The 23,273-nt window shown below is 42.2% G+C and overlaps 1 protein-coding gene across 2 annotated transcripts; it reads left to right on the top strand.

Annotated features, from left to right (window-relative positions):
* Positions 1-3,768: 3,768 nt before the first annotated feature.
* Positions 3,769-19,873, top strand: DDX24 (DEAD-box helicase 24). Of its 2 annotated transcripts, none has more exons than XM_080396265.1 (9): positions 3,769-4,196; positions 4,669-5,395; positions 8,435-8,812; positions 10,495-10,648; positions 11,036-11,551; positions 13,589-13,664; positions 14,267-14,455; positions 16,849-16,978; positions 18,738-19,873. In XM_080396265.1, exons 2-9 carry the CDS (start codon positions 4,675-4,677, stop codon positions 18,971-18,973), a joined length of 2,400 nt encoding a protein of 799 aa, XP_080252391.1. In that variant the 5' UTR covers positions 3,769-4,196; positions 4,669-4,674; the 3' UTR covers positions 18,974-19,873. The 2 variants fall into 2 exon arrangements, with proteins under 2 accessions (XP_080252391.1, XP_080252390.1); XM_080396264.1 differs by having other exon boundaries at positions 4,039-4,196; positions 16,849-16,982; positions 18,742-19,873.
* Positions 19,874-23,273: the final 3,400 nt, after the last annotated feature.

Here is a 23,273-nt window from a genome sequence, read left to right as displayed (position 1 = left end):
TTGTAACTAGAGTTAAATGTACCAGTACTCTTAAATCTCATGCCTGGAGATTATCTTGCTCTGGTTTTGTGAAGACATTAGCCAAAGCAGCAGCACTATGTCTTTGACAAAGCCTATTATATACCAAAAATGCTTCACAGAGGTAAGCAAGCAACTCATCTGCAAAGTTAGAACAAAGAGCAAAGAAAGTAAAAGAAAAAAGCAGCACAGGCAATGGGGTATACGTTTTCAAATAAGCTTTAACAATAGAGAACTAATAAACTGGAGAAACATAGGAAAAATGTTCCAGAACACTGCAGAAGACAGAAAGAAGAATCCAAACTAAAACTCTCCTCCAGTTAACAACCAGTTATTAATTTTATAATAAATAACTCCTAGAGTTATTATTTTTATGGTCCTAAGATCTTGTCAGATCTTAGAACAGTATTCCAGAACTTTTAAATATGACAACAAAAAGCCTTCAGCCTGAGATTGCCAAGATTTTACCTTCCTGCTTCAGAACCAGGACAACCAGCCTCACTCATCTGGCATGCCAGAAAAGACAGAAGAGCAGATTCTGCAGCCTACAAAGCACAGGAGGCATCAAGTATATTTTTTTCATATTTTTCATGTTTTTCATGTGCAAAATGCACCATATGTTTTTCATGTGCAAAATGCACCATAAGTATTAATATAAATCACAGTATGGTGACATTCTTTTGTTAGCAGTAGTGGCTATTAAAATCAGTAGTTAAGCAGATACTGATCTTACTGCAAGTGATAAAGAAAAAACAAGAGAGAAACCAAAGAATTTGATTACTGAATGAAAGCCTACATCAGTTGCTCACATGCAGATTCAGCTGTTCCTGGCACTGAATTCAGCTGCTTGAACACCAGTACTGGTCACAAAGGTCTCTGGATCGACCTATCTTAGGAGAAATCTTTTATATGTTACAAACCAGAAAAATATTAATTGGCAAACTACGATATCTAGTATCTAACACTGCACAGTAGAGACCAAACCACAATCTCTGGGCTACTGATCTGCAGGACTGTAAGCTTATAGCTGGGAAGGACAGAAGGATCAGTTGACAGCTAAAGTTCTGTAATAAAGACATCAAATCCCTCAATTTCTCTTGGGCCCTCAGACATATTGGCATAGATAATTTGGAAATCGTTGATAAAATAATCAAATATTTAGGTACTGACATGAGTTATGCAAGCAGACAAATGGCATGACTTGTTAACTATTAATACCTGTTATTATCTTCAATTCACAATTTCCTGGTATTTAATTAACTGTTGATCTAAAAACGTCCTGGGTGCTAAAGCAAACTTGTGTTTCATTTGTCGTGGATAGATGCAAGAGTTGGCTTTGCATCGTCAGCAATGGAAATATATTTACCAAGAGTGTAACAGCTGACTCTTTGGTAGGACACAAATGCACACTTCCCCTTGACAAATCTGTGTCACAACATACCAAAGCTGTGTCAATTTCAGGTTACAAAAGCTCAGAAAGATTCATGTTACTCTCAAACTAAGCAAATGTTTAGTTCCCTCAGTTATCCTTTTTCAAAGCAACTCAGAAAATGAATGCCTCTTACACAAGTCCATACCATGGCAGTAAGAAGAGTCACAGCCTCAATGTAGGCAAGACCATTCTGAACCTCCAAGTTCATTAGAAATAGGCATGTGCCTTCTTTCAAATTAAGATTTAGTAATAAATAGTCTATAAATAGCATCTAGAGCTCAATACTGATCAAAAAGAAAAGCCAGCTGCATCCACAAATGGATTCTTGAGGAAAAAAATCAGAATACTCCTATGCCTTGTAAAGATATGTCAGTAATTACATTTAAAATCATAATTCAGCATGATTTGGCAAGTCATTTCCATATTCAATTTTTCTTTCAGGACAGAGGTACAAATTCTGAAACTATATATGGACAGATTTTTTACTTTTTATTTGGGATCAACATTAAGTCAGCCACACCAGAATCTGAGAGAAATCTGTTTCCTTTGTTTCTGCTAATATCCAGGGGGAAAAAAAAAAAAAAAAAAAAAGAGAGAGAGAGAGAGATAAAATGGAAAAACTGTAAACCAGCAAAACTGTCACTTACAAATTTGAATCCACACAACCTGGAAGGAAAGATACTTTTAATGAAGGAATGCATAAAGACTGCTGAGACCCCTAACTAAACTTGGACATGAAGATGCAGTCACAGCTCCTATCAGTGAGCTAGCACCATCAGTCATTGCTATCTCCAGTTCAGTACTACATAAATAAGGTTTGCTGGTTGAAGCGTTAAAGCTACCATATCAAATCCTGCTCCCTGAACTTCCTTTGAGATTCTCACTGATTTCAACTCGTTTCTTACAAAGCATCAAATGTTCTTTAGCCTTGCTCACATGAGGATATGAAGTGGAAGCAACTCATGTTACGCATTAGCAGATCATTAGCAATGATTACCTGAAGCTGTCCTTGAAAACATTTAATATGCTTATTTCTGCCTTTGGCCTTACCATATTAAAAAAACAATAAAAAGCAAAGCAAGCAACCCTCTGTTTTCCTATATTCTCGCAGAACCAAGATACCACAGAGAAGAAATAACTGTAATTGTTGGTGTAATCGCACCTTAATCTACTGTCCTGGTCTGTACCACCTAGAAACCTGGTTTTTTCCTCTCTTCCCCATATTTACTCCCAAAAGAAGCTGTTCAGAGTATCAGAGTACCAGCCAATCTTTTAGCAGAAGTAAAAATCTTCCATTATCATAGCATATAATTTCTGATGTCCTCTTTCTACACCCAGATCAAATTGCAAAAAGCACTTGATCACACCAGAGGGAGGGGAAAAAAAAATAATCATGCTGTGACCTCAGTGGTATGCTTGCTTCTATAGCTATCTGCAACTCTTCTCCAAATCGCATTGATTTTCCCACAATACTCTTCTAAACAGGGAATAATAAAGAATACATTAACACATGAGCAAGTATGAATAACAAGTTTTTTTATTGAATGAGCAATGCTAATGACATTCAACCTTATCTGCTAATTTCAGAGTTGAAATTTAAGCGGCCCTTTATGCATTTTTGTCTTGAATTAGATTTATTATGCACACAGTAACACACAAATGATCTATAGAGATGTTTCTATTCCAAAAGAAAATTTTCAGTTGCAGGAAGGTAAACACATTTTGCTATTCCTTCTTAGTCAAGGCTACAGCAGTATGTCTGATCTTCACCTTAGTCTTATTTGTGCTAACAGCACAACAGCTACTGATGTTCCCGTGAAAGATAATCAGTGCCTGATTAGAAAACCCCCATGTTTTTATGGTGATGTGGCTGCCACCATCAGCACTGGCAGTGCAAGGGGGCTGCAAGCCACTGCCTGCCGCTCGCTTTGTGTAACACCCGGGCTGCAGCAACGGGTTATGTCAGTAGTAACGCTAGCAAGGGGACGTTACTCTCCGGTAACCCAAGACGGGAGAGAAGCGGGAGTGCCCACACTCCCTCACCTGAGCTGCTTACACGTTAGACGGCCCGGCTCCCTCATCTCGCCCGCACCGCCACCGGTAGGAGCCCAGAGCGCTCCTAGGGCCATTAGAGCCCCTGCAGTCAGGCTGCGCTGAGAACGGCCCTCACCGCTGACCGGCTCACACGCTTCACCTCCGAGAGAAACGGCGGGCACCGGCGGCTACACACCGCCTCTCGGCACGGCCACCCACGCTCCCCCGCCTCCGCCCCACCGGCCGGCTAGGCGAGGGCCCAGCTGGGTGAGAGCCGGGCCGGGGCAGGGCAGGGCGGGCCGAGCCACCGGGCTATCACGGCGCCCCGTCCCGCCCGGCGGCACCACCCTCCCCGCACAGCCGGGGCGCGTCACCGCAGCCGCTCGCCCCCGAGTCTGCCGCTCCGCAGGCCCGGACCCCCGCCGAGGCCCGCCAGCGCGGCGCGCGCCGCCGGGTAAGCAGGGCCGGGCCCCACCCCCCGCGCCTGCGCAGGCCCCGCCCCCCGCGGGGGCGCACGCGCACGCCGCCCCGGCCTCACGCCGGCCGGCACCGCCCCCAGACACGCGCTCGCCGGCGCGGCGGAGTGACGTCGCGCGGCAATGGCGGCGCCCGGTGGCGCACGCGGCGCGCGGCGGCGTTAGCGGTGCCGTTAGCGGCGGCGGGCAGGGCCTCGCGGGCGCTCTGTGTATCGGCCTGGGGGCTGCTGAGCGCGGTAAGTGCCGGGGTGGGGGGCGGGGCCCTGGGGCTGCAGGCGGCGCGGCCCCGCCGGCTTCACACGGGTCTCGGCAGGAGCCCGGAGCTCCCGTGCGCGGCGGCGAGGGCTGGGCCGGGGCAGGCGGTGGCCGGGGCAGGCGGTGGCCGGGGCAGGCGGTGGCCGGGGCAGGCAGGGCGGGAGAGCTTCGCGGCCGGGGAGTGGTGGTGGTGGTGGTGGTGGGGTGTGTGGTTATCCGGCGGGTTTGGTTTTATCCCTGGCGCTGTTCCAGGGGCGAAGCTGTAGGCCTGGCCTGTGGTAGCTGTATGCCGTTAATTAATATTAAAATAGTTAAACATTCATATTAACGCTATTAACAACAAAAAAAAAAGGCAAAAAGGCTTGTGCCTTGCCCTTTGTTTGAGTCATCGATGTAGTCCTGATTATTTTTGATCTGATGCGCCGCTCCCCACCCCCACACTTTCTTTTTTAGATAAAAATGAAGACCAGAAAAGGAGGGAGATTTAGATCTCACTTTAAACCGAAACAAAAAGGCATTAAAGTACTAGGAAAATGGAAAACTGTGGAAATCGACCCCAATCTATTTGGGGATGAGGACTTCGGAGATATAGTATGCTTGGAGGAACTTACAGAGTACAAATTAGTAAGTTCTTCCAAAGTAGGGAAAGTAAAAGAGACGAAGAGAAAGGCTGTGAGTGTTTCAGAAGTTAAGGAGGAGGAGGAAGAACCTGTCGTCCCTCCCAAAAAGAAAAAGAAAAACAAGGATTTAAGAAGCAAACCAGATAAAAGTGATGATTCTAACACAGCAGAAGTTGATATGCCAGTTGATAAAGAGGCAAAGTCTAACAAAATAATCGAAGCAGCAGATTGTGAGGCCCATGGACCTGTGGCTGAGAGCACTTCAGACAGAAAGGATGCTCCAAAGAAAAAGAAGGTAGCTAAAAAAAAGGCTTCTCAAGCTCAGGAAGCTTTTCCATCAGTACCTACTTCTAAAAAAGTTAAAAACTGGACAACAGAAGCTTTATCTGCTTCGACTGATCACAAAGCTGATGTGTCTGCATGGAAAAACCTGTTTGTACCTGAAGCAGTGTTGCGGGCCTTGAGCCACCTGGGATTTAGTGCTCCAACTCCTATTCAAGCCTTAGCCTTGCCTTCTGCCATCCGGGATAACATGGATGTTCTTGGTGCTGCCGAAACAGGTACAGATCTGTTAAACCAGTTGTATATGCTGGGAACTTCCCATCTGCCCTATTGAAATGCACGTCACGTTTACGAGTTTTTCTATGTAGCAGAAGCAGTATTTATATGTAGGAGAAGAGCTTGTATCTTTGGCATATCCAACATATTAGCAATGATTCATTGGCAAATACTAAAATTTTGTAACTCAGAAACACGGGACATTCCACCTTTACAAAACACGCTGTGCAAAGCTTTGAAGTCTCAATGAGTTTTTATGCTTTTGACGGAAGTCTCTTTTTCTGTTGTTTCTCAAATTGTTTCCTAGTTTGGGAACTGCAAAGTCATACACTGCAAAGACTGGAATTAATGAAACAAACAGGGTCATTTTTCCAGCAGTTTAACTCCTGTGGATGTCCCTGTGCCAAGGCAAAGCAGAGAACTAGGTTCCTCTGAAGATGATTCAATAGTAGCTTGGAACAGTAAATAAATACTAGGTACCGCGTTAGGCATGAATGTGGCCTAGGCCTTTGTTGTAGCACAACAGGCCCACCCTGTGCTCTGTCTCGGTTTGGCCTGTATATTGTCACCAGCCCTTCTCGCTGCTTGCACTTGAAGTGAGTATTACCTTGATCACTTGAGAGGTATTGTCTCTTGTCCATCTCGTGATCAGCTCATGCCTTTGTCATTGAGCATTGCGAGCCTTCATGAAATTTGTTACAGCTCCTTTTTTACTTAATGCTGTGAAGTCTCAAAGCATTATGTTCACTCTGACTTTTTTTTGCTGCTCGTACCGTTGAAATTTTACCATCTTAGCAGTGCAATGTCTCTTTCCCAAAAAAAACTAAAAATAGGAAGCATGATTGGAAGCTGCCTTGGTTTAAAGGCTTCCTTTGCATTCTTTTCATCTGTTCCTGTTGCCTTATCTCACTGCTTGTCTTGTAAAGCCATTTACTGCTTTTGAGCATGAAGGTATAGTAACTAATAAGATATGCAGTCATTTGCATTTTCATTTTAATCAGAGCTAGGCTGGTGCTATTAGCTTTAATAAGATTAGAAAACCCTGCAGGGAATGTTTTTGAAAATGGAACTGAAAATTAAAATGGTGTTCTTGCACTGCAAAAAGTGCCATTTTGGCAGCGCTGAGGCACAGTTGGTGGGAGGTTGTATTGTTGCTCTCTAATTTCACATTACCCTGAGGTAGTAGGGCTGTGTTTTGCTCTTTTTATTTTCTTCTTTCATGAGAGAAAGCCTGGTTCTTCTCTCCAGAGAGCCCAGTGGATCATCAGTGTTCTGGAGAAACTTGAGAAAAGATGTAGATAACTGTCTGTTAGGAAGCGCTGCAAGCTGGGAGGGGCTGAAACTATCCAGTTCTTTTTTTCTACACCCTGCAATGTCTCTTAACATTGGGACAGAGGGAGGAATGTGTCAGGTGAAAGTCCCTTGTGTAGCACTGTAGGGGAGAACGGCAAGATTTTGATACGGCAGTGGATCCCTGTGGAGATCAGATACAGGGAATGTCAGGGCTTATCGTTTTTGCAGTAGGTCTAACTGGCTCTGTTCATTACCTTGCAGAACTAGTGAAGTTTTTGGTTAAGGAACCAAATTGTAAAATCTTACAATCTAAAACTGTTTAAAAGAGCATGAATTGGCTTGAGCTGCTGTAATATCTAGATATACCAAGATTTACTTTTCTCCTGGTTTTGCAGGCCTGGCTGTGGTGTGTGATTCATGTGTCATGAAGATAATGTGCCCCATGAGCTGATTATTTGTTTAATTTTGGGGTGAATCTAGTGCCTGCAGAATAGTCGTGATTATCACAGCCATAATCTAGTTTGAGTGCAGTACTGACACTTGCACCAACCATACTGTATTACATTTAACTCAAGATCAGCAGTGTTCTTCACCTTAAAAACAGATGTTCTGGTAATACAGAATCTTATTGCATAAGTGCTCTGCAAATCCAGATTATAAATGTTTTCTACTTCAAGTGGAGAAGTCATGAGATCTCCCAGACATGCAGAAAGGTGGGGAAGTGAATACGAGGAAATTTTGCAGCAGTATTGGTCAGGATAATGCCGGTGGTCATAGCTGTATAGTAACTATTACTAAGGTTCTCCCCTAAATAGGCAAAATTCCATGTTGCTGAATTTGGCAAACCACAATGGGTTTGTGATAACGGATAAACAATGCTCAAGGAATTGAGATGCGATCTCCAGGGGACTGCTTGCCAGCAGTGGCCTATTGCAGGAATGGTGTAATAGTGTCTTGTGCTCTGGATGCTGCTTTTGTGACCAATGAGCTGATATTTATGAGAACCTTAACTGGGATGGATGTGCCTACCAGACTTCACTTAACATCTTTATTCATGACAGATAGTTCAGAAGGGAATATGTGGCAGGGATGTGACTTGCAGTTTGGGACAGTGAACCTTTGAAATTAAAGTCAGGGGAGCATTTTTGTGTTTAACAGCCCTCTTCTCTCCAAAGTGGATTATCTGTTTAAAATCAGATATATATGTTTTGATTAGGAAAATGTGAGCTTGCGATAGATCAGGAAATTAGATGGTGGCGTATTTCAAAATACAGTTTCTTAGAAAGTTGTAAACATGGTACTGTAAACTGAAGATGAAAGTGAATCCTTCAAGTACATTCCAGTTTGCCCTTGGCCTCATTTGCTGTTCGTTTATTTGGAGAACACTGATCAGAACTGTCAATTAGGGCATGGTATTCTCCTTACGGGCATACAGTTCTTTAAAAATATCTTGGCTGCAACTGCAGCTTTTAAAAAACAGTTTCAGAACAAATGAATCTGCCTGACCTACTAGAGATTGGAAAAATACCTGTTCCCTGGGGAGCATGCTATTGGTGACCTCAGGGAGATGTACAAAGGGAACAGGAGAAAAGATGCTATTGCTGCAAGTTTCTAGTCTTACAAAGATCAAGAGTTTGTGTCTGTTACAACTGTATGTTTCAAGGTCAGTATGTGATTAGATGTTGCTTTTCTCATCTTTTCAAATAAATGACTTATTGGTCTATATTATTATTGTTTGTTTTTTTCAGGAAGCGGCAAAACGCTTGCATTTGCAATTCCAATGATTCACTCTGTGCTGCAGTGGCAAAAATCAAATAGCTCAACAAGCAGAAATGACAGTGCTTCTAAGGAGTCCCATCAGCATTATGAAGAAACAAGATGGGAAAATGAGGGTGAAGTGGAAAAGCTAATCCGTCAGCAGGTTGAAGGTAGCGGAGATGAAGATGATGCATCTTTCACAACAGGCTGTGTGAAGGTGCTGGAGAATTTTGACTTTGATTCTGGTGATGAGGCACATACTGTTGGCTCCCATGAAAAGAGACCTCTTTTAGGACTGGTCCTTACTCCCACGAGAGAATTAGCTGTGCAAGTAAAACACCACATTGATGCAGTTGCAAAGTTTACAGGTATGTAGACCCCATGGACCATGTCCCAAATTATGCTGTGTTTGGATCTTGGCATTGGGATTGAGCCAGAATGCGTGCCACAGCTTCTTCTGCATCGTAAAACTGGGGTGGCTTTTGAAGAGTTAGGGTTCATAGTCACTGATGTTTGAGAAATGCATTGAGATTCTTCAAGGAGATGCATGTGGAAGTAAACAGTTAATGTGGGATATTCTGCTTTAAAATGTTTCTTCAAATAGCTGTTGACTAGTCCTTTAGCAACAGAGAATCGGCACTAGATACCCAGTGACAGCTAACTTGTCCTGGTTTTGAGTAATGTAGGTTATCTATAAAAAATAATTTCATTATGAGTGTATATATATATAATTAAAAAATAATTTCCCTTTTTGACAGATATATCTATGTAGATAATAGATAGATCAAACTATATATATAAATACATCTGTCTATCAAAAAACTTAAATTATGGCCATAAATTTTGAGGGTAGAAGGCACTGCTTGATTGTCTGATTCACCTATGTGGCAGTTGGGCCACAGCATATTGTTGGGTGACAAGCCTGATGAAAGCAATTCCATTCTGTACCTTTCTCTTCCAGACCAGAGGTCAGCACATCTGTTAAGTGAGTGAGTGAGGATGTGAAACTGTTCAAGTTGAGGAGAATTGGGAAACAACTCCCTACTTCTCCAACAGTAGTAATTGTTTATTTATTGAAAAGCATATTTGTGCAGTGTGTGAGATGTGCTTAAAAGCCTTCTTTTGGTGTCTATGTCCTGCTGTGCTCATCAGTCTACAACTGATTACAAAGCTAGTTTTAACTCCTAGCCTGAAATAATCAATTTATGTCAGTACAGTTCTGGTAGGAGCAGTGGTATTTGTGAGTAAAAATCTGCTGTCCAAGTGATATATCATTGTAGCAGCAAGAGAAAATGTTTTGATGTAGGCTTTCTTTGTTGTCTCAAAGTCACTTTGAAAAATATGCCCACCTGGAAGCGTGGCGTTCCGCAGGTAGTGGGGAGGAAGGGTCAGTGGTATCTTAGATACTGGAGGAATCTTGCACGGTGGCATTGAGGTTGTCATGGGCCAGCGTATGTTTGTAGAGTAGAGTGAAATAAGCCGTGTGCGGAGTCTGTGCTTCTCTTGCTAAACACCTTTTAGTACCTGAGCAAATTGCTTAAAGCTAACTGAGGGTCTGCGCTAATGTGCGCTCCAGAGAATCATTACTTGGGTGGGGGCCTTATTGTTTGGATTATTAGGATTGTTCCATAGCAAATAAGCAGTTACTAGCTTGACAAGCATTTCTCAGTCTTACTCTTGGAGGGGCCTGCTTGTTATGAATAACAGGAACACGCTGGTTCATGCAGATAAAATTGGCAAAATAGAAGATTCTGAAGTACAGGTAAACAAAGCTAACAGGTATGGAGGACATACACGATTCTTCCTGCTATTGGAAAATGGGTGGACTAAAAGAATATTTTTGGCTTCTAACTATAACGAGGATTTTTCTGTAAAATTGAGGGAATTGGGGTGTGTGTGTTCAGTGTTACATAAACACCCTGAAATTTCCTGGCTAAAATGCTTGCTGAAAGTTGTGGTATAGACTTTAAAAATACTTCTTTGACTGGATGTATGTAAAGACATTCACTGATAAATTAGTGAGATAAAAACTATTATTTATATGTTCTAGGCATTAAGACTGCAATTCTAGTTGGAGGCATGGCTGCACAGAAGCAAGAACGTTTACTGAATCGGAAGCCAGAAATTGTAATTGCAACCCCAGGCCGTCTGTGGGAGTTAATTAAAGAGAGACACCCACATCTTTCAAATCTTCGGCAGCTCAGGTAAAGGTGCCTGTTAGACTAACTGCTGGGTACTGAAGTGGACATCGCTGCATACTGATTACATTTACTAACTGATTAAATAATTTAGACTATATAAGAGAACTTATGTCTTTGCCAGAGTGTTTATCGACATGCACACTGGTTATCTTGATAGGCAGAAATGTCAATTAAAGCTAGTAGCAAAACCCTCATTTTTCTTTTAGAAACTTCATTTTTCAAAAGGAAATGTGGAAGACTGCTGTAGCTACCCCAGCATACCTGGTGCTCCTTTGGGTTTTACATGCAAAACTTCCCTTACATGTTTAGCAGGAAAAGTTCTTTTTGAGTGTAGCAGATTTGTGTTTATCTGCACAAGTGTTTTTTTATTGTGTGTTTTCTATTTGACAGGTGCCTTGTGATTGATGAAGCAGACCGAATGGTTGAGAAAGGTCACTTCTTAGAGCTGTCTCAGTTGTTGGAAATCTTAAATGATTCACAGTATAACCCTCAACGACAGACTTTAGTTTTTTCTGCCACTTTGACTTTAGTCCATCAGACTCCCACAAGAGTTTTACAGAAGAAGAATGCTAAAAAGATGGACAAGAAGACCAAACTAGAATTGTTAATGGAAAAAGTAGGAATAAAGGGCAAACCCAAAGTAATAGACTTAACAAGGAAAGAGGCTACTGTTGAGACTCTGACAGAAACCAGAATCCACTGTAATACAAATGAGAAGGACTATTATCTCTATTACTTCCTTCTCCAGTACCCAGGAAGAACCATGGTCTTTGCAAACAGCATAGACTGCATAAAGCGCCTCACTTCTCTCCTTACAATCTTAAATTGTGATCCTCTTCCTTTGCATGCCAACATGCACCAAAAGCAAAGGCTGAAAAACCTGGAAAGGTTTGCTGAGCGAGAGAGGTGAGTTATTTTCTACTTACTAGTAGAGAAAAAAGAAATCATGTAAAGGGTAGTGGGGAGAGAGAACAGGTCTTTCAGAGTAGGAGCAGGTTGAGGGAGTTAGCTGGGGATGTGAGTACCCTGTTCATGAGTCCAGGTTATTAATGATTAAGGATGAGGTTTCACCTGATGGTTGAGGTGGTGAACTGGAGTGAGTTCAGCGAGGGACCACCAAGGTAGTCAGGAAGCACTGGTTTTGCAAGGGGAGAGGCTGAGGGCACTGGGCTTATGTCACCTGGGAAAAGTGTGTGTAAGTTGAAACGTGCAGTTCAGGCTATATAAGAAAACCTTTTCTCTGTGAAGACAGACAAGCATTGGAACAGGCTGCTCATTTGTTGAGGCTTTTTTTAAGGCTCAATTGGATAAAGCCCTGAGCAGCCTGGTCCAGACTTAAAATTCATCCTGCTTTGAGGAGGTTGGACAAGAGACCTTCTGAGGTCCCTTTGAGCCTGAATTATCTTGTGGTCATCTGGCAGCTCATTGCTGCTGAAGGAGCTGTCATTTTCCCTGTTTTCAGCCAGATACTTTTATAACCATCCTGCACATCTCTTTGCCCTGTGCCCTGGCTGTGCAGCTCACTTGATCCTGCTGTAAGTTGTTTCATTTCACTAAGCCATCAGAAAACTAACCATCTTTTGCTGGGTTAGGGCTTTGTGGGTTTAGTTAGATAAATAGCTTCCTCTGGGTCAAGGTATCCTACAGCAATGCAAGAGAAGGGGCAGTTGAGTTGTGCCTTTCAGCAGCAGTGGGCGCTCAGGTTTACCCAGGCAGTCCTATCCTGCCATTTTAAGAATTATTGTTTCCTGCTGGCTTTGGGATGGCCTTTGAGAGGAGGTTCGTGGTCTCAGTGCTTCCATAATCCAGAAGCCTCCCAGCGTAGTCCTGCTGTGAAGTGCTGTGTGCTGTCAGACTGCATGGAAATTTGTACTGTGGTAATAGACTTAGGCAGAGAGAAGAGAGGTTGAATTGCAGTGACAGATCTGCAGCATCCCTTGGCAAAATGTAGTATCAACAGCATTGGCCGAGGCCACATGGGGTGTTTTCAGAGACTGCAGATTTTCAAGGCAAGAAGAAATCTATGAGACCATCTATCACAGCCTCCTGCAGGTTGCAAGCAGTAGAATTTTCTCTGTTTATTTCTGCTTTGAACCTTGTAGCAATAGAGTATGCTGTCAGATGCCGTAAAATCTTAACAAATTGCTGTTACCTACAAGTAACTTGATTCAGTTTCTGGGAGATTTTTTAAAAACTAATTATTTCATACCCTAGGGAGACTTTAATCTGTCTAGTAGGCTGTTTATGTAGAAGAATGACTTCTTTTGAGTTCTTCATTTCTAGGGTTAAAGGAGAAATGCTAATTGTCAGAACAGAATCCACCCCTTATATTTCTACTGAGAGAACTTATTTGAGGGCAACTTGGTAGAAGATATTTCAGCTGCAAAAAGCTGTTAATTAAATCTATAATGTTAATAATGTGATTTTTCTCAGCTGGTGAAACTTGTAATAACCTGTCTGTCCTGCCAGAAGATCAACTGTGTTGTTAATGGTATGGTCATGTCAGGCTAAAGATGTGTTTAAACCCAGTCTGAGCAGACGACTGTAAAAGGTAATGAAAGTGAGCATACCTGCCTTCCAGGTGGTTGGATTAGGTCATTGAATAGTGATTTGCACTAGCATTCCTGTGAGCTGGGAGAGAATAAAAGCATAGGAAAACAGGATCAAGCAAGGTGGTGAAGTTCTTTATTGGAAACAGAATAGACCTGCTGAATGTAACATTTGCATTTTTTTGTTTTAAGAATTGCTCTTTCAAGACTGCCTCTGTAATACTGGGTACCCTTTTCTGTACGGGCAAACAAACAGCATATTTCCAGCAGATGATACAGTACAAATCTGTTCTTTAAAATGCTGTGTTAGAATTCTAGGTTGCTGTGTTTCATGTTCCTTGGCAAATGGTTTACTTTTCAGTTTTATGTTCATTCAGTGTTCTCACTTTCTCAGCTGTGTCCTCCTGACAACAGATGTTGCAGCTCGTGGTCTTGATATTCCCAATGTGCAGCATGTCATCCACTACCAGGTTAAATATTTTTAATATTTTTTCTTTCACTGTTTTGATTTTGAAATAAGCTTTTGCTGATCCAAACCCTGAACACTATAAAGCTGTGATTCTCTGTCCTGTGTATAGTATAGTCCCAAGTACAGAGATTTAATCATTATTAATTTAACTCTCCTTAGTGCTTTGTACTTAAGGCTGTCATTGCTGTAGTGACTGACTGTAGTAGGTAGCACTTCATGAGTGCATGATTATATATGTGAAATGATGTAACAGATATCATTCTCCTTGGTTTTTGCTTAACTTCAGTATACAAAGATGTCAAATGACTCAGCTCTGTAACTCCTCTCTGAGGACACATACAATTTTTTTCCTGCTTTGCAAGGAAATGACAGAGGGTCAGAAGTTAGGAGAGACTCACAAAAGATTGTGCAAGGAAGGATACTGGACCAGAGAACAAAAAATGTGCCCTGACATCATCTTTTAGGTTACCTTCAGCTATGTTACATGCAATGCTTCATGTGTATGTTAAAAACCAGTATTCTCTGGCAACCTCTTGGCAAAAGCATGACAGGCTGCTGCTAGCTTTCCATGCCCAGCTTAATGGTTTCTCTGAATCTTCGCAGGTCCCTCGTACGTCTGAGTTGTATGTACACAGAAGTGGCAGGACAGCCCGAGCTGCCAATGAAGGCCTTAGCCTATTGCTCATTGGCCCTGATGACCTGATGAATTTTAGGAAAATCTATAAAACATTGCAGAAAAGTGAAGAGCTGCCATTTTTTCCAGTTGAAACCAAGTGCATGACTTCTGTCAAGGTAAAGAAACAACAATCTCTTTGCAACTTGAGCAGTTGCTTGCTTACTTACATTATTGCATTGCCCATCACTTTCTTCCTGGTTTCAGGTGAAATCGACTCTTCAGGACCTGGATTTGAAAATGAAGTTGATCACACTATCTTTTTTTAAGCAATATTTGTGATTTCTCCTCAATAACTAGCCCAAGAAAAGTGTTCAAACATAAACATCACATGTTTCTTGAATGTTATTATGAGGAGCTTCTGACTAGATTCCCAAAAACAGTACAGGGAAGGGAATATGTTTTGTGGCTGGGGAGCAGGGATGGCTCTGTTAAGTGTGTTGTTTATAGCCTCTTGTGTTAGTAAGACTAGAGAACAGTAGCAGGTCCGCAGATCTTCAGTGGTCTTCATCTGCCTCAGTTGAAGTAGTGAGTTTTCTGCTTTTCTAAAAGTTCCTATACTTTGAGGCCACAGCTGCCATTGAACCCTGTCAAGCTATGTATGTTTCATTTTTCTAGGTTACTGCCTGTTTTAAGGAGAATTTGGTCATTCATGAACTCACAAGATAGACAGTAGTTAGGATTTAGAAAACAACGTATTTCAGAAAGCATCTGGTCACCACAGATTTTTCTACTTCTCATGTCTCAGCAGTCTCTGTAACAGTTTGAGTGACATCAGCCATGTACAAATGGGGCATATTTAAATATTGCATTTGAAAGGAATCTGGCTGGGTTAGGAGTGTGTGAATATTGTACAATCATTGAGAACAGGAGAAAAATGCAAGCAGCCAGATAATGCAACAGATACCTTCCTTATAGTATTCTGGTTCATGCTTATCCAGTTGGCTTGGACTGAGCCCAGGGTCTGCCCCAGTGGCAGCAGTGGTATCCTCACCGTGGGGATAATGTCAGCAAATTTCAGAGCCCAAGCTTGCTGTAAATGGGGTATTCAGTGTGAATCTTTCAGGAGATGCAGCTTTCTGAAAGAGGAAGAAAATCCAAGAAATGCTTCCACAGACTCATTTTTCTCCTCTTGGTAGTTACAAAGAGAGTTTGGCTTTTATTTTTTTTCCCTCAACCCCCCCCCCAAATGTTTCTGGTTAATGAAATAAATCTGTTGTTTTTAGAGTGTTTCTTCAGAGGTCCCTTCTGTGTTTCTTGATGACTAGTTCTTGGCTCTTATCATGCTCTGTCAATTAATGGGCAAATAAATATTGTTTACATACTTAAATTTTCCTGCCACCATCTCACAATCTTCTCTTCTATCCATAATAGTGCTCCTCTCCCCGGAAAAGATGTCTTTGTAATTGTAGTTGCAGGACTTCAGCCTCCTAGGTCCTTCATGTGGTCAGGTCTCATTTAACTTTGCCCTGGGCTTAATCACAAAGCCATTGTAGTTGGGACCAATAGTGCTGCTGGTTCTTTATGTCCCTTTGGCACATTCCTTCCCTGGTTCTGCATGCCTGCCTTCAAGTTCAGGAGAAGTCTGAAGGGATTTCATGCTTAAGAGGAGTAGAATTGGTGAACCAGGGTAGAGGGGAGACTGAAAGTGGACTCAAGTTTTACAAAGATGGAAAAACTGTTTCTTGTAATGATGTAAGAAGTGACTGACTTGTTTTATTAGACCACTGCATGTTTTAATTTCCTCTTTCTCTGCATCTTCATTATCCTGGCAGTTCTGTCTGGTGCTGTTAACTGTGTAGCACCAGACTATTCAATTGAGGTGGTCAGGGTGTACTGCACAGGGTTTGTTTTGTGTAACTGCAGGCACATTCCAAACAGCAGAACTTTGTTTCATTATTGTTTACTGTCAGTGCAGATTTTCTTTGCATAATGAATTAGTTATTTGAGACAGCTTGGCCCAGCTGGAAGGCTGCAGGTCAGGTTAGGTTTGCTGGACGTCTTTGTTCCACCTGTGTGCAGCAGGGAAGGAGGACAGGACATTTTGTCCTGTGCCTGAACAACATGCAGGTGCATTTCTGAGAACATAACTCCTTCCATATGGCCTGCAGGCACTTCTTCAGAGTAGGATGAAGCTAGTGGTTGTCCTTTATTGCCGAGACTAGTAACTTTAAGATCCAGCTGTGCTATGTAAATATGTAACGTGGAAATGATAGGTATTTAAATCATGATTTGCCCTTGATGTCTCTGAAGTGTTTGCAATGATTCGCTTAACATTCAGGCATGTTTAGTGGCTGAGATGTTTTAGAAGTCAGATTCTATGATGGATCTGAAGAAGGAAAACCCTTTAGCAAATGATTACATGTCTTTGTGACATGGGACATCTGCTGGGACACCAAAAAGTGTCTCTGTACCTCAGTTGCGTTGGAATGCATGCTCTGAAACACTGATTCTGCTGAAGTGACCCACATTTAAACCTGATCATACTGTCTAAAATGTACTTTTGTTGCAGGAGCGGATGAATTTGGCACGGCAGATTGAGAAGGCAGAATTTTTCAACAGTCGAGCAAAGCAGCACAACTCGTGGCTCCAGCAAGCAGCAGAGGCTCTTGAGATTGATCTTGATGATGACATGTTTATGGGCAAGTAAAAATGCTTGTTTAAGGGCGTGCTCAGCTGATCCCATAGCTGCTTCTGGTATCCAGAAGAAGCCTCACCATGACAGAGAAACTCTTAAAACCTGCAGGACAGAAGGGGAAGGAAAGGAGTGTCATTACTTTGTATGTGGTGGTGCTGGTGTTTTCAGGATGGGTGTGCAGTAGTTAGTCCTGGAGCTGAGGGAGCGAGGTGTGACAATTCTGGCAAATCAAAGGCAAGTCCACATGTCATAAGACAAGAACTGTTTAGGTTCTGGCAAATATTTTAGGGTAATCTTAACAGCCTTATATGCCCCCTCTGTGTCAAAGAAAAAGCTGTTTCTCCACTTCTGCTTATCTCTCCCACCCCACTGGTAGTCAGGCATCAGGACAGGAGCCTGACAGCTCTGTGTGGGAACACCCAGGAAGCACTAGCAAACACCAAAAATTATGTGAGCCTTATGTAGGTTGAGTTGTGTGGGCTAAATGGCCAATACTTACATTTAAGTTGCCGAGGCTTTTGGTGGTCTGTTAGAAGTAAATGATTTCTTCTATTTTTAAAATTCAATGTTGTACAGGCTGTGCCTGAGAGAATGTGTAGGGCTGTGCAGATACAGATACCTATTAGTTCAATGCCGTGAAGTTTTGCAATGTTTAGATGCACTGTAAAATACCGCGTTGTGTTCAAATTTTAGGAGCTAAAGGTATGATTTCCTACCAGTTCTTTGAAGGCATGCTGAATAGGGGTGCTGCCTGGGTCACTTCAGCTTAAGCTGTCTCTAACCTGTTAGCTGCTAAATACGCAGATGCCTTAATTTTGAAGCATGTTCATATTAATTTTTTTCTTTCCTTTGACTCGTGGCTGGACTAGTTTGTTCTTAGCCACTTTGCAAGCAAACAGTAATCGTCTCTGTCCAAACTGCAGGAGCACTCTCAGATAATTAGCACTCTGCTGTCTTGTTTTGACATAATGTGAGTATGCTGTTCTTTGGCGTGAGTTCCAAAACAGCACATCCAGTCCAAGTTGTGGCTCTCAAGCAAAGCACTTTGTAATTGCCACCCAGAATCTTGCCAAATTCATGCTTTAAAATGTATTCAGTCTCCGATTCTTCTGTAGCTTGTTTGAGACAATAAAATCTTGGTCATTCCTCCCATAAATGAAATGCCTCTGATGCTCTTACAAAGGATTTAGTAATATCCTTTCAATTTACATTACAGCAACCTTGATTTCATTTATTCTCTCCTGTTCAGGAGACCCTATTAAAATATCTCAAGTCTTTCTTATGTTATGCTTTCTCCTATGTTCTTAAATCTGAGCACCTAACTGTTTTTTATGTATAAGAAACAAAGGGCATCCTGTGTTGCAGTTGCTGAAATGAGGCATGACTAAAGGAATGAAACACTCAGAAGAATCTTCTGCCCCAGATGGAAGCCCTGGGTTAATACTTTATGTTCTAGGGCCCCTTTTCTTTTGTTCCCAAGTCTGTTCTGGGTTGAGAGCCAACTGAATGATTTAGCAGAATGATACCTGGGCCGTAGTTGCTCAGTAGTCAGGATTCTTCTTGATCTTGTTATCCTGTGGACAGCCTGGGTGATCTAAAAGTGTCATAGATGACTGGAAGACTATATGGGAGTTGTATGACTTTGTTAGAGAGAGAAAGATGAGATTAGCATCTGCCTCTAGCACTACAAAAGCCTGGTTGAAGAGGCCAGTGCAAGTTATTGTCTTTTTGTAACTTTCTATATCTTTGATTTCTGCCCCAAGGAAGAAAAACTAGTGAGCAAGAAGAAAGCCAGAAGCAAAAGATGCTGAAGGGGATGAAAAAACAACTAAAACATATGTTGTCCCAGCCACTGTTTAAAGTCCTTATGAAAACGAAGTACCCAACACAGTCTGGAAAACTACTCCTGCCTCAGACATCAGTGGGCATTTCAGAATCTGCTCTGGGTACCGTGTCCAAACAACAAGCCAAGAAGAAGAAATCAATAAAATTAAATTAGATAACTGAGCAAGATCACTCAGTGACAGAAGCAAGGACAATCCTTATCAAGGCTGTCACTGCTTATGGAGGAGCTCAGCTAGAAGACACGTAGTATCAGAGGATGGTGCCTGTGTCTTGGTTTTGCAGGCACAAAGGAAAATGTTGATTTAAAAGGCTCTGTTAACGTGCAGTTGGTTACTTACTATTGAGTCTTGTTTTGGATCTTGTTTTCTTATGCTCATACTTATTTTTTCTTACTCTCTGTATTGATAGAAGTTAATAAGTTTTGAAATAATTCTGTTTATTACTCCTTTTTGTGAGATTGATAAAAGTTACTGGGTGAAATTTCACTGTGGGCGTACTGTAATGATAAAACTTAATTTGAATTTTCATGTCCTTAAAGGACAGGCAAAGATAGGCTGTATACAGTCTGAATAGAATCTGAACTGGTGGTAATGGGAGGTTTGGCTTTTACTGCAGCTAGTTCAGTGAGAAAGGCAGCGAATATAGGTAGTGTTACCAGCAAGTCTACAATTCTGGTTATGGAAATCTCTCCCAGTTTTCTTTCTCCTCTGATAATATTTCTCTGTTCTGTTCTCCACTGGGTCTAATTTCCTTAGTCCTGTGTTAATATGTTTTAGTTTGTGCAAAAAAAGTAAAGGTGGCAATGGGCCGACCTTGGGAGATACGTATATTTTTGAGGAAGAAGTGTTGCTACTTGGTGTTTTCTTAATTAATATTTGGAGTTAAGTCTGTATTTGAACACGTTAGAACCATGACCTTTGCTTTAATGGAAAAAATGATGTTGTGAAATGTCACTTTTGAAGAGTACTTCCTAATAATTATGCTTTTAAATCATTTAAACCTGACCTGGGAAAACAATTTTTAAAATTATTTAAAAAAATATTTCAGAAAATTATATTTTGAATTTTTATTAAATGATATCTGCTATAAAACCCAAAGCCTGTGTCTGTTTTCAGTTAGTTGAGATTTCTGAATTCCTCATAGCTGATGCTGTTTGCACTTAGCGGTCAAGGAGAGGCGGAAAAGCACCCAAAAGATTGAGGCATGGCAGTGGGTTCTGTATTGGTGGGAGCACAGGGAACCTTGACCTGCCAGCTCTACGTTGGGCTGAGTTTTTTTTTGTCTCATACGGTACAGAATAGAACCAGTGTCACTGCCGTGATAGGAGGCACCAGTTTGCTCAGCTGGTCAAAGAGAAATGTGTGGAGTTGAGTGCCCCCTCCAACCACTTGCTGGTTGTGTAAGAGCAGCAAACTCTGCGCTTTCATCTATGCAAATAAGTGAAGCCCCCTCCCCCATCTCTGGAGGGCTTTTCTCTTGCTTCCTTGCGTTACTGAAGAAGAGCTGTGAGAATTTAATCATAAGCATGCAGAGCTTATCAATTATGTATGAAGCTCTCCCTGCAACATACTGTCTCATGCCCTTTGAGTAGAGGGGGTAAGGTTTTTTGGGGGAAGAGTTGGTAAGCTTTTGTTTCCTCACCCATGTGAAAAGATGACACACTTAGGGGTTAATGTGACATCTGAAAAATAAAACCAAGAATTTAAATAAATTTACTTGTAAGGAAAGCTGAAAAAAGGAACTAAGCAAAGGCAAGCATGCCCTCATTCCTTTTCTGTGCCATTTTAATCACATTCTTACATTATGGAAAGGGAACTTGCACTGGGTTTGCATCCCTGAAGGGATTGAAGACCAGGTGGACCTTTCTGCATCTTCTGATGTATTTTTGCTTACAATTCATCAGCAAAATCAAAGCTGGATTCTGACATGAACTCTGCATCTTCTCCACTGTCTGAAAACCTGCATAAGGTAGGACAGTTTTGGCAATTTCTAATTCCAAATGATCATGAGGAGAGCTCAACTGGGGGACAATGAGAGTATCGTTACTTCCTCTCCATCACTGCTGTGAAGTTTTTCAGCTGCTTCTGTTTCCCTGTGTTTAACCACCTAGTTAGTTCTCACACTTCCAGTCCACTGCCTTGCTAAGTCTCTTCAAGATGGACCATGACACTTCTGCCCTCCTCACCTTCTCCATGCTTGCCTGTGGGGCGTACTCTGGTGCTGGTTTACTCCTGCAGCCTCTGATGTAGCTCAGCATGAGTTCTCACTGCTTAATCTGCTGATGCTGCACCCCCACAGGAGCTCAAGCAGAGCTTGGACCCTAAAAATATCTCGGTGTCTTAAAAAGAATACTTGTCTAGCACTGAAAGCTCTCTTGTGACTGTCTTCTTTGCCTTGTCTTTATCTTACTAGGATACTCTGAGTCTTCTACCTAGAGGAAAAACCTTATACTTGCTTTAGCTAACTTAAACAAATTATTAAATGGAAACTGGAAAATATTACCGCTTGGCTGCCCTCCTTTAATGTGAACTAGGTTACTGCAGGAAGAGAGGAAGGCAAAGGAGAATGTTTTCTCCAGCTCTGATCATTTGCATGTGTATCACTGGTGCAAATTAGAGATGAAGATTTCTACATCAAGTACATATGGGCAATTTCATTCTAGTATTTAATGAAATACATAGTATTGAATGGTTTCTATAATGCTCTGCTGGCACAGCAGTTATGCTAAGGCCTCAAGTAATCTGGTGTTTTGTGACAGCTTATATCTACTAAAATACGCATTAATTAAAGGACTAATTAAGTCTATTTAGGCTGTCACAGCAACTTCCAAGTAGATTAATAAAAGCGTGAGTTCAGCAGTGTTGGTAGGGGCCAAGCTGATACAGAGAAACCAGTACTACATAACAGAAAACGGAAACCTAATAGCTTCTGAGCCTTCGTTTTTATTTTGTGAATACATGGGGCCGGTTGACCTCATCCTGGACACAGAGTTCCTGGTCTGTTATACTCCGATCAAGAGAATGAGGAGTCCGTGGTGTTCAAGACATCTGCTGAGGAGATGGTTTGGGCAGGATCTTGCAGGTAAGACAGCAGTTTGCTGATGTTTCCCTAGTCTTTTCTTTCTCTCTTCCCCTGTGCGTTAATAGAACAGCAAGTTAGCAAAGCTGAAGCAGGAGTGCTGCCTTGCTGTATGCCAGAGGCCAGGCACGCCGCTGGCCATGTGCCGTAGGGAAGGTAATCTGCGCCTTACTGAGAAAGAGCTGGGTACCACGTGCGTACTGTGGTCACTCTGCATCCAGGTCCCCAAGCGGGAGAGAAGATGGGAAAAGGATGCTTTCCAATGATCTCACCTCATACTGCCTGACACTAGGAGGAAAATCTGGTAAGAAACGGGGTGCTTTCTTGGGTGTTAAACACCCACAGCTTTGTCCTGTGCCAGCGGGGTGTGTTTTGGGTGCCCGAGCAATTCCAAATATTTTGATGTATGGCTGGGTAAAGGATGGAGCTCAGAAGACCAGGAGTTCAGTGACTAGTAACAGACTGACAAGCAGGCAACATGTAAGTAATATCCAATAGTCCTCATAGAAACGTAGGATGTTGTCAGAGGTCATAGGACTGGGGAGAAGGGAGGTGCCAAGCAGAAGGGCTCTCTTTTAGGAAATGGTCCTGATTCTATAATCCTCTATAGATCCCTTCCATGCCTCCTTCTGATACTCGGGCAGATGTTGTCTGGTATTTTTTGGGCCCGTGTGAGATTTCCTGTGCCAGCTTCCTTTTGTGAAAGGTACTTCAAGGCTTCAGTGTTCCCTCAAGTCAATCAAAAGCTCCTCCTGGGGCTGGCCTTATAGATGGGTAAGAAGGAGGAAATGATCTGTGACTCCTGAGGAAAAATCGTCGGCCTGGGGAAGCAACTGAGCAGAGATGCTATGCTTGTCTTGGAGTTCAGCAGCTCTTGCTGTGAAGCTGGAAGAAATTGCAGTCTGTTTCCAGAGCAACCAACTTTAGATTTTACAAACTGCCAAATTTCTGTAGGTGAAGGCTGCAGTTACAGAACACAGACCCAAATCCTGGGTTGGAAAAGGGGAAAGGGCACTGCAAAGTATAAACGGGCTTTGGTACCACTGGGCTAAGTAGAGGTCTGATGGCCTTTTATTATTGATGTAATTATATCAGTCTAATCAGTACTGTTGATGCTTTTGTAGGAGTAGAGTTTATTTTCCTTTCCTTATGAGAGTGCCTACACCAGTATAAGCAATTTTAGTATTGACAGGTGTTATGGATCTGTGCGCACCGGCCGCCATAACAGGTCTGACACTAGGGTCCCGCTGATTAATGTAAAGTTGAATGAAGGTTTCTAATTCCTCTTTACTCGTTCTTAGGTTACAACTCAAGCTGGGTGCTTCGAGAGAGGGACCCCTACCCCAGATCATGCCCCTCAATTATATTCATACCAC

Source organism: Falco punctatus (assembly GCF_963210335.1).
Source record: "Falco punctatus genome assembly, chromosome: 7".
Taxonomy (NCBI): Eukaryota; Metazoa; Chordata; class Aves; order Falconiformes; family Falconidae; genus Falco; species Falco punctatus.
Note: the sequence above shows the minus strand (reverse complement) of the source record. Positions and strands in the feature narration are given on the sequence as shown.

Coding starts and splice junctions, on each gene's coding strand:
- DDX24 (XM_080396265.1), top strand. CDS start 4,675: ATGAAGACCAGAAAAGGAGGGAGATTTAGATCTCACTTTAAACCGAAA. Junction 5,396..8,434: donor TCTTGGTGCTGCCGAAACAG/GTACAGATCTGT, acceptor TGTTTTTTTCAG/GAAGCGGCAAAACGCTTGCA. Junction 10,649..11,035: donor TCAAATCTTCGGCAGCTCAG/GTAAAGGTGCCT, acceptor TCTATTTGACAG/GTGCCTTGTGATTGATGAAG.